Source organism: Leptonychotes weddellii, chromosome 4 (assembly GCF_054177405.1).
Source record: "Leptonychotes weddellii isolate Sample4059 chromosome 4, ASM5417740v2, whole genome shotgun sequence".
NCBI lineage: Eukaryota > Metazoa > Chordata > Mammalia > Carnivora > Phocidae > Leptonychotes > Leptonychotes weddellii.
Genome location: NC_138372.1, coordinates 3,774,199 through 3,785,171, shown reverse-complemented (window position 1 = coordinate 3,785,171; position 10,973 = coordinate 3,774,199). Strand labels below are relative to the sequence as shown.

At 60.5% G+C, this 10,973-nt stretch overlaps 1 protein-coding gene across 1 annotated transcript in view; it reads left to right on the top strand.

Moving 5' to 3' along the window:
* ACOT7 (acyl-CoA thioesterase 7) overlaps positions 1-10,973 on the top strand; it is a 63,525-nt gene that overhangs the window by 39,797 nt on the left and 12,755 nt on the right. The window contains exon 6 of the mRNA XM_081816816.1: positions 7,278-7,462. Within this exon, the coding sequence (XP_081672942.1) occupies positions 7,278-7,462 (185 nt within the window). The remainder of the gene's footprint in view (positions 1-7,277; positions 7,463-10,973) is intronic.

Here is a 10,973-nt window from a genome sequence, read left to right as displayed (position 1 = left end):
GTTTTCAGGAACATTTTCATGGGAAAGGCACGTGCCGGCGGCTGAGCCGCGGGGCCCCCTGGGGCCGTGGTCACAGGGCAGCAGCTACCCACAGCCAGCGTCCGGCCTCCTCAGACGCACTGCCCCGGAGGGTGCAACCCTAAGAGGCCACCGCTCCTCCCCAAGGGGTGCCCCCCACCCTCTGACGCGGTGGGGAAAAGCCCAGAAATGTAGACCCATCGCCAGCCACACGTGCCCCCTTCCTGTGAGCTCACTGCGGCCGCTCTAATCAGTTACCGCACAACCCGGGCCTTAAAGGTCCCAGGCCCCCTCCCTCATGCTTCTGCAGGCCCGGTCCACGGGGCTGCATTCCTGACGTGGGGCCTGACGGGCTGCTGCAGCAGAGGTGGCCAGCACCGCGGGGTGGGGTGGGTTGATCCAGGACCCCCTCATCGCTCAGGGCAAGCTGGTGACCCTGGAAGACCTGAACGCTTGCCCCGTTGCTGATTGTTTCTCTCTAAGATGAGATGTGAAAACGCCAGGGCAGCTGTTGAGGGCAGTAGAAGTGGCACGTGGTTCCTGTAGCTCTCAGGGTTCAGGAAACCCTGGCAGGAACCCCTAAAGCTGGAGCTGTTGGTGGAGAAGCCGTCTCCCCAGACTGTTTGGGTGGGAAGTGAGGAACCTTCTGGAAAATGCTTTGGGCTGTGTTATGTAAGACACACCGAAGTTACTTCACTACCTCCCTGCTTTTCTGAGGATTGCTCGCTGCCGCTGCTCTTTTTGGAACTTCAACACTGAGCTGTTCTTAACGTTTGAAGTCCTTGGCAGCCCCTCAGCTGTGGTAAGAGCGACTTTTTATTATTCTGTTTGCCCAATCCTGGCAAGCCGTGCTGTCTGCCCTGGGAGGGACGCTCGCTGCTGGGGGTCAGGCGGGCCTCCCTCCGCCCCGCCGCTCCCCGGGGCCCCAGAAAGAGAAGGGAGCTGCGCTTCTCGAGTGTGCGTTAGGCCCCGCTCGAGGGCCATCCGGTTTCTCTGCCCCGTGCGGCAGGAAGCCTACTCATCCCCACTTCTCCGGTCTGGAGCCCGCCCGGGCCGCAGGGCCGCACAGCCAGCTCCGGGGCCAGGCCTCTGAGCCCCTCGCTCGGGCGCCCCCTCACTGCCAGGCTTGATCAACACGGGCATCCGCTGCCGCCGGGGCCCGGGCATCACCGTGGCGGGTGACGAGCCTGTACCCTCACTTCAAATGCAGCGCCATTCACCCTTGACCCTTTCGCAGCTGCCAGAGTGGCGGCTGGCCCGCGCAGTCCTGTGAAACCCTCTTCTGGCTTTCTCAAGCCTCTCGAAAACATGGCTATGGCTTCTCGCAGTTGGGGGAGTCCAGCCGCAAGGAAGGCACCGCTCTGTCCGTGTCTCTGGCATCGGCCTTGGCCCAGGGCCCTTTTCCCACTAACGTTAGTCAGTCCCGCCTCCAGCTGCACCCTCAGTCTCATCAGCTTTGCCTGGGGGGGGCCGCTGACCTGTGCCGTCCCCCACACCAGTTGCTGGCCACCCCTGGCTATCTGCATCATAATTAAAGGTAAACAAAATGGCAAATGCTGCTCCTCTGTGGCACGCGCCTCATTTCAAGTGCTCAGTGGCCACACGTGGCTGGCGGCTGTGTATCAGATGGCACAGAGAGAGGACCTTCCCAGCATCACAGAAAGTCTGCTGGGCAGCGCTGGTCTCTGGACTGTCTGGACTCTGTCCTCAGCGTCTGATGATCTGGGACGCATTTCCATAGACCCCTAGAGGTCCTACGGACACTCAGTACAGAGCCTAGTGCCCCAGCGCCCCCTTCAGCGGGGTCCCCCCACCACTCAGCTTGCTGCAGAGCTGGGTGCACAGGCTTCCCGTGAGGCAGCCTGTGCCCCCAGGGTAGTCTAAGCTCGCCATCTGCAGGGGCACCCCGCTCCGATCTCGGGGGTCCAGTTGGGGTTCACTAGACAGGCCTGCTTCTCGGCTTCTTGCTGGTACTCAGGGGGCTCTGCTTTTTTCTGGAATTCACAAGAGGAATTGGCTACAATCTCCAACTTCCAAATTCAGTTAGGTATCCAGTGGTTGGAACCACGAGATCGGAGACAGAATTTACAAAATACCAGACAATTGTGTCCCTTTCGGTTGGATACCTTGTGGCAAGACAACTACAAGTTTTGACTTCCTGAGCCCTTGATGGAACCGTGAACCGATTTCCACATGTGGCCACCGACCATCCTTCCCACTGGAAACCCACCAGGTCTTCAACCATGTGGCTTCCGGGATCCTGGCTCAGTTGCCTTTGGAATTCGTTTTTACTTGGAGCTTCCTCAAGTTTCTAGATTCCTTGTATTGACATAGAATCCCTGCTTGAAACATGGAAATACCACATGAAGCGGTAGAAACATGTGATAAAACCATGTAAAGGTAATATTCTCTGAGCTTTATAAGGTATCGTGCTCCTGATTTTATTTTTTTTATTTTAAAATATTTTATTTATTTATTTGACAGAGAGAGAACACAAGCAGGGGGAGTGGGGGAGGGAGAAGCAGGCCTCCCGCCTAGCGGGGAACCTGATGCGGAGCTCGATCCCAGTACCCTGGGATCATGACCTGAGCCGAAGGCAGCCGCTTAACCGACTGAGCCACCCAGGCGCCCCGTGCTCCTGATTTTAGTTACTTATGATGTAGTGTCAGCAGCAGCCCCGAAAAACTGGGCTACGTTAAAGTCACCCAGTGCAGCATCTACCTACGTAGTTGTATTAATTTTCTATGGCTGCCGTAACAACATATCAACAACATAGTGGCTGAAACAACACAGATTTGCTGTCTCAGTTCCGGAGGTCGGAAGCCTGACCGGGTCTCACTGGGCTAAAGTCAGGGTGCCTTGTGGAGACTCTAGGAAAGAATCTGCTGCTTGCCTATTCTACCGTCTAGAGGCCAGCTGCCTTCCTTGGCTAACGGCCCCTCCTCCACCTCCAAAGTCAGCAGGGTGGCATCTCTCTGACCCTCTGCTCCGGCCTCCTCATCCACTTGGGAGGACCCCTATGATGAGACTGGGCCCACCTGGATAATCCAGGCCGGTCGCCCCATCTCCAGGCTCTTAACCACATCTGTAAAGCCCCTTTGCCATGCAAGGCCACATAATTCACAGGTTCAGGGGATTAGGACATGGACATCTTTGGGGGCCGTTGCTCCTCCTGCCATAGTAGTCCGTTAATTCCATTTGACACAGAAGCAGGTAGGGCTCCAGACTGTTTCCGAGCCCTGCCTTTTCCCTGCCCTGTGTCTTCTCCTATAAGCTCTGTAGACAGGACCCTGGCAGAGCGCACAGGAGAGCAAGAAGAAGCTCAGCCCTGGGGGGCTTCAGGGAGGCCTGAGAGGAAGTGCCCCTCAGCCTGTCCCAAACCCCTCAGCTGCTGATATCCGGCGCCTCTGAGGCCCGGGGGATTCGCAGGGAGGCAGCAGGGGTGGTGAGCTTCCTGGCGAGTCTCGGCCTCTTAGAGAGAGCTGGCACCGGAACTTGGGTCTAGAGGGTACCGTACGTCCTGGGGTCCTGAGTCCTGGCCTCTCAGACCATGCTGACGTACCGGGCGAGCTGAGCTGCGGCCCTGGCCTTCCTGTGCAGGGAGCACTGCTGCTCTGGTCACGTCTCGGCGTCTGATCAGGCACAGTTGCTCATCTCCTGGGACCTGGAGAGAAAGGGCAGGGTTTTTAATGCTTTGCTACCCTGTGTTCTTCACAAGCTGAAAACGTAAAATCTCCCTTGCTAATGCAATAGCCTGTTGAGTCATTTAGACAGCGTTAGAAGCAGCCTCTTGGCCAGCATTTATGTGCCCGCTATAGAGAAAAAATGTGATTTGTTTTAAACGTTACTTCTTATTACCGTGTTGGTGTAATTCTCCACCCAAAGACCCTAAGAGCGTTGTGTGGGCACACTCCGCCTTTGGGCTTAAGGTGGCTTTTCCTGGAGGGCTGTTAAGCAGAAGGGCACTCAGACCCTACCAGAAATTTCTGTCCTGGGCTAAACGTCCACATGACATAATTAATGTGGGCAAGTGACCTCCACGTGGCCACATTTGCAGGCTCACTGGTTTGTCACAACCTCCCCGAGAGACAGCTACTCCTGTGCCTGTTTGCAGATGAGGAAGCCAAGGCACGGTGTGGGTCCTGGCTGGCCACCTGCCCAGTGCACCCCAGAGCCTGTGGAACCCGAGGTCCTCCGCAGGGCACCGCGGGCCATCCAGGGCCGCTCCGGGCCTCAGAGAGCCTACCTTTCATGGAGACACTCGGCGGGGAATGGCTGTCTGTTCCCACTTAGCAGCTCAGAGGAGAACTCGGGGCCTCCTCCCGGCCTCCGTCCCCCAGGCCAGGAGAGTGGCCTGACAACCTGAGCCTGTCCTGGTGGGCTTGTGGCTCCTAGCACCGATGACAGGGGGCGATTTCCCCCTTGAGCTGGTTGCACCTGGTCTTTTAAATAAACAAGCCATTTTCTGGGTGGATTTGGACATGTGACCTAGTGGAAAAGCTCCCAGGCAGTGTCCCCGTGCTCTGGCCCACCCTGCCTCTGCCGTGCCCCACAGAGAGCCTCTGAGCGCCTGGCTGCTGTGCCTGGCAGGTCCCGCTCCCCAGTCTGCAGTTCCTCGGGCAAACGGAAGTGCACGCCAACACGAGCCAGCCGCTGCGGTCCTTCCCTGTCTCAGGTGGTGTCCCAGTGTCCCAGGCGGGGGTTGGGCTAGGCCTGGCACGCCCCTCCTGTGGCCCTGCCCCTGCACCTGGTATGGAATGAGCCAGACCTCGTGGGAAGGAGCCTGACACCCCATCTCCATGAGATGTCTGGGCAGCCTGCCGCTGGCCTTGTGTCCTAGCCCCGTGCTCCCTGGTGAACCACGTCGACAGCCTTGCTCCCCCTCTGGGTGATGAAGGGGCCTGCAGGCCCCTGGTCCGGCTCCTATCCCATGAGAAAGCACTGTTGCAGCCTCAAGGAAGCGGCAGGAAGGGGGAGCCAGGCCGGGCTGAGCCTTGGAGCAGGTTCTGTCCACCAGAGCCCTGTGCATGATGGCTGCAATGAGCACCTGCCCCCACTGACCTCTGGCCTCCTGATAGGAGTGGCGGTCCCTGGAGGTGAGCAGATCGAGCCTGGATGCCGTGTGTTCTCCTATTAAAAGTCCCGCAGACCCTGGCTGGGTGTGGTCACGAGTGCAGCCCTGCCTGGTGCCGCCTTCATGCCGGGCACACTCAGATGGGGGTTTGCCCATGCTTCCGAACAGAGGTGCACCTACGGGGTCATCCAAAACAGAGCCTTCAACTTGGGGGCCACTGGGGAGCACTGCAGGGCTGTCCTGACCCCCCGAAACCAGAAGCAGAATTGGTGTGTTATATTCCTCTCAGGAGAGACCCCGTGGCAATCACAGGTTCTCTGGGGGTAGAGAGGACACGATGATGGGAAGGACACGGGGAGATGCATTTGCACCTCCCCCATCCTGCCCCGGGTGCCGAGCCGCCTGTAACTCGGCCAGAGCCTGGTGAGCCTGTGGGTCACAGAGGCAGCTCCTAACGGGGCAGCAGGAATTGCCCACCAACCCCGGGCCCTGAAGTGCTCACACTCTGGTCTCAGCCCGGCCACAGGTGTGTGTTGGGTGCTTTGTTCGTGACTCTGCCCTCATAGAGCTCCCATAATGGCCCTGTCACTGACCGCGTGGCCTTCCTTCCCTCCCGGAAATGGCTGTACGGGACATGAAGCCCTCCCTGTAAGTATGAAATTGAATGTGGCTTGGAACATTCTGGTACTCTGTAACATGGAATAACTGCCCCTGCTTCTGGCCTGCCCACATGCTCACCCCTAACAGTCACCACGCTGTCTTGACTTGTCTGTCCTCCTGGGTCTTTGAACGTGTCTCGTGGCGCCTGTCTCCTCGGAGCTCGGACACCAGGGTTCCCAGGGTTGTTAAGAGGTTCCCACGGCCAGCACTGGTTCCAGGGCTGGTTCCAGGGAGCGGGTCTCAGCATCATGTGCTAGACTTGGGCAGGGATTTCCTTGAACCCATCCCAGAACGAGGCCATGCTGGGAGCGGGGGCTGGGGGACCTTTCTGGCTACACGTTGGTGGGGGTGTCAGCCCCTCCCCCCGGAAGCCCCTGAGGATTAGTGCTGCCTCGTGGTCCAGAGCCACACCGTCAGCCATGATAATGACGGTGCTGAGTGCCTTCTGCCACTGGGCACTAGGTTAGCACCTGGTGTGTCATTTTGTGTCTTCCCTATAGTTACCCTGGGAGGCAAGTCAAGTCTGTTTATAGGAGAAGACTGGGCTCCGTGAGATGAAGGGAGCAAGGTGCGAAAGGGCCAAGGCTGGATGGCAGGCGAGAGCCCGTGAATGGGGGGCTGGGGGGAGGAGAACCACTCTAGGTTGGGAAGCAGCTGCCAGGGTGGAGAGTCATGACCCAAAGGGCATGGGGAGCACAGGGAGGTTGGGTTGAGATTGAGAGGGAGAGGGACACCCGGGATGGTGTTATGGGAACGTAGGACTCTGGACTGCATCATAATCAACAAGGGAAACCATGCCAGCCCAGGCAAGTGGTGAGCACCTGGGGACTCAGACCAAGTTCAGGGTCTCGGCTATGTTGTGGGGCAGGGTCCGCAGCTCCGAGGAGGGCTCTGGTCCCGTGAGCAAGCCAGCCGGAGAGAGGGAGAGCCTGACGGCACAGACGTGGTTTTGACAGGACAGAAGGGCAGGAGGACGTGGGCTGAAGTACACGCAGTGGCTCTGGGGGAACGCAGGACCAGAGTCAACGTGACCACTGGCCCTGCCAAGTGCCCGAGGCTGCCGTCAGACCAGCATCAGGAGCAATAGCCAGGGAGCTGGGACGGTACCGGGAAGGTGGCTTAGGGCAACATGGCGGGGCAGCCGTGTGGCTCAGTAAGGTCACAGTGTGGACGGTGTGGCTACGTGGCCTTAATGTGACTTCAGAGGGACAGAGCCAGCTCACCCCCCAGCTGCCTGAAAGCAGGTGGGGGGCCGCCCCTCCCAGGGGGCAGGGGGCCAGGTGACGGCCAGCACTCCAAATGTCCACGTAAACACTAAAAGCAAACACCTGCTCCCGAGGCAGATGAGCATTCGGGGCTACTAACGGGGCGCGGTGAGAATTCGTCCCTTCCATGTCCTCGTAGTTGTTAGACGCTGCCTAACCAGGTGTCTCCTAACGCCCTTGGTGAACCGCCCCCTGTGCCCTCCCGCCCCTCCCGCCCCTCCGCCGGTGCCCTCCGCTAACCCGCTGTGCGTGCCCCACAGGCTATGTCATTACCATCTCTGGACGCATGACCTTCACGAGCAATAAGTCCATGGAGATCGAGGTCTTGGTGGACGCCGACCCCGTGGTGGACAACTCGCAGAAGCGCTACCGGGCGGCTAGTGCCTTCTTCACCTACGTGTCCCTGAGCCAGGAGGGCAAGTCGCTGCCCGTGCCCCAGCTCGTGGTGAGTGACCGCCCGCCCCCCCGGCTGGCCCCGCCAGCACTCAGAGGCTCCCAAGAGAGACTGAGTCCTACGAGCCCATTCTGGGGGGCAGGGCCCTGGCCCGGCCGGCCACCTCGCGGCCCAGTGACCTGGGCTGCACTGCCCCTCAAGCGCGAGGGCCTTCCCCTGTGGACTGTGAGGTCAGACCGGGCAGACAGGACGGGAGAGACCTCTTCACCAGCTCCTTGCTCTGGGGGTTCTCCCTCAAGGGTGAGTACAGTGCCCAGGGGCTCCCAGAGCTACGTATAAAAGCGACAGTGGGGCTGAGGACCCTCCCGAGGGATAGGTTCTCAAGGAGAACCTGGCCTGAGTGTCCTGCTTGATGGGGGCTGAGCCAGACCCCGACAGCACGGGGCTGGGCATCGGGGACTCATGATCCTTCCGTGCCTCGGCTGCTTGGCCGGGCTCTGCCCTGGGTGTGCAGAGAGAGATGGCAGGTGTCTGGCCACACAGCCTCTCACGTGGGATGCTGCCACCGCAGTGTTGAAGGGTCCCGGAGCAGGAATCCCAGCAATTTGACAAGTGCTGGACGCAGGGAGAGTCAGGGAGCCAGAGGTGGCCGACGTCCAAAGTGGGGAATGGGGAAGGTGGTGGGTGGGTGGTGAGGATGCTTGACTGGGAGGTGCTCGGGAACTGTGGAATGAATGAATGAGTGAATGAATGAGTGAACACATGCACGCTGCTTCCAGATCTCCCTTGAGGCCCAGGATGGTTTTACCGTAAGCCTCACACATCCCTTGCCAGTGCCGGTCACAGTCCTGCCTGGACCTTGTCCACGCACCGGCCAGCGAGGCCTCTGGGGCTCCCTGCAGCCAGCAGCACCCCAGCCCTGGGGAGCGGGGCCCCCGCTGCTGGCCCCCCATCACCAGACGAGGGCCCGTTGGGCCGACAAGGCTGAGGTGCTTGTGGAGGGTCATACGTCCCATCCCGGGGAGCCAGCGTTGGGGTCCAGCACACGACTTGCGGCTGCTCGGGCTGCTCCTGATGCCCCTTGAGCCGGCCTGCACTTCTGCTGCTGGAGGCCGCTCCTGTGGGGCCGCAGGGGGAGCTCCCTGCCCCCCCGGGGTGAGGGTGGGGGGCAGACTGGCCAGGGCGGGGGCGGGGGGATTCTCTCGAGCTCCTGGCACTATGCGGCCCCCTGCCGCTCCCTGAGCCAGGGTGGCTGCTCCCCAGGCAGATCCTGTGCCTCCTGCAGGAGAAGAGTGGGCGCTGAAAACCTTTACGACAGACGCCACAGTGGAGACCCGCTGCTCACGCGGGCCGGGAACTAGGCTCCCACGTGCCGCTCCCTCCGGCCCCGCAGCCTCTCTCTGTCAGAGCTCTGCCCCCACCTGCCCCCTCTACAGGCAGGGAGCCCCACACAGCCCTCCTGCTGTCAGCCCGACGAGCCTCCCTGAGACCAGCCTCGCCCGAGCGTGAGGACTGGGGGTGTGCGTCCCACACGCTGCCCCTCGCCCTGACGCGTGGCCCCGGGGGGATGGCTCCCATGCCCACCCTGTCCCCTTGGCTGATGAGCGTGTGTTCCCCCTGACCGCCTCTGGCCTTGACCTTAGCAGCCACGTGTCTCTGGGTCTTGGGCCACTTTTCCTCAGAACCTTGCCTGCTCCTCTTGGCCCTCAAACACAGGCTTTCCCTGCCTCTCTCCTGGACCCCTGTCCCATCTTCTTCCATGTTGTCACAGTGCCCCATCCCGAATGCTGAATTCCGCCTCACACAGGCGAATGCTTGCTCTCTGTTCTCCTTAGCCTCCGGGCTCCAGCAGCGCGGCCAGATGCAAGGACACTGTGCGTCTCTATCTCGCCGGCCTGGCATGATGCGCCAGGCCTCGGGGGAACCTGTGCTCCCTTGACACAGGACCGCAGTGTCCACACAGTCAATCCGTGATCCCCCAAACACCAGGCCCTGACGGGTGCCCACCATGCCCTTCCCTCCCCCTTGGGTGGCTGGGTTCAGGCCTCGTGCCACGAGCACTGTTCTGTGCTCACGGTTCAGTCCCCGATCGGCTCTGCCAGCTCTGCCAGCCTCCTATAGGGACCCGCACGCATCTCAAACGTGATGTATCCTGAATTGAGCTCATCATCCTTCCCCCAAAAAACCCACTGGTCCTCCCGGGTTCCCTCTCTCAGTGAGCCCGGGAACGTGCCTGGCTCCTCTCCTCTCTGCTGCTCAGCCCCCCACACCCACGGTCTCTAGGCCCCATCGCTGGCTGGATCCCTGCTCAGCCCCAAGCTGTACTGCCTCCTCCAGGCTTGCTGCCCTCCACCCGACCCCACACTGGAGCAGAGGAAGTTTGTTAAAATCAGATTTTCTCCCTCTCCCACCTAATCTGCTCTCTGGCCTTGGTGCCCTCGGCACAGGGTCCAGCAAAGCTGGCTTCTCTGGCTTCAGCCCCCAGACTCATTCCTGCCTCAGGGCCTTTGCACGCACTGTCCCTCTGCCTGGACGCCTTCCCTCAGATTGTTGCGGAGGCAGCTCCTTCCACTGTTTCTCAGCTCATCCTTAGATCGCCTTCCCTCCACACTCGAGATAAAGCCTGACCCCCACCACTGCCCAGCGACTCTCTCCTGTTCCCACACCATCTCCCAGCACCCGGCACCATCTCAGATCCTCCGGTGCATCCAGACCGATGTGTGATTCCAGGATGCCCGGCACAGAGTGGGGCTCAGGAAAATACCCGTGGGTGGCTCATGGGCTTGCTCGCCTCTCCAGCCACATTCCCCCACTGCATTGGTCAGTGCCCTGCTGGTGGGCAGTTGGCAACTGCAGATCCCTGAACGCCCCAGGGAATCCCCCCTCACTGTTACAGATACACACGTCCTATCGGGGCACACGTGGGCATGGGCATCCTGCTGCCTGGGTTCTGGTCAGGGTGTATGGTTGTGTGGTCCCAGGCTTGCTCTTCTTGGGTGCGCCTCTGTTTCCTCATCTGTACCAGGGGGACGGCCCTAGTGCATGCCACAGAGGGTGGGTGAGGGTTCTGGGAGCGCCACACCTGTCTGCTGCTGTTCACTGTGCTTTCTGGACCCCTCCCACTGGAGCTGACGCTCTCCTGGAGGGAGCCAGTAAGCAAGTAGGGACACCAGACTGTGAGATGCTGGTGAGGGTCATGGGGGAAGAAGCAGGAGGTGGGGGATCTGCATTCCCTGGGACAGTTGTTGCTACTTAAGGAGGTTCCTTCCACGGAGGGCCTCATGGACAGGGCTGCGTTCAAGCAGGGCCTGGTATTGGGGGCAGGGGAGCCATTTCCCAGAAACTATCTGGGTAAAAGGAACCAGGGACTTGGAGGCCTGGGGCCTGGAGCCGACCGCCCGTAGGGGCAGAGGAGGGGGCAGGAACACACCTGAGGCCACCCAGCTGATCCCGGCCAGGCCCAGCCCCAGGACCCAGCCTTCTGACCCCGTGGGGCCTTTCCTCTGCTGTCAGCTGACGGGGTACAGCGGCCTGCAGGGCTCCCCAAATGGGTATGAGAGTA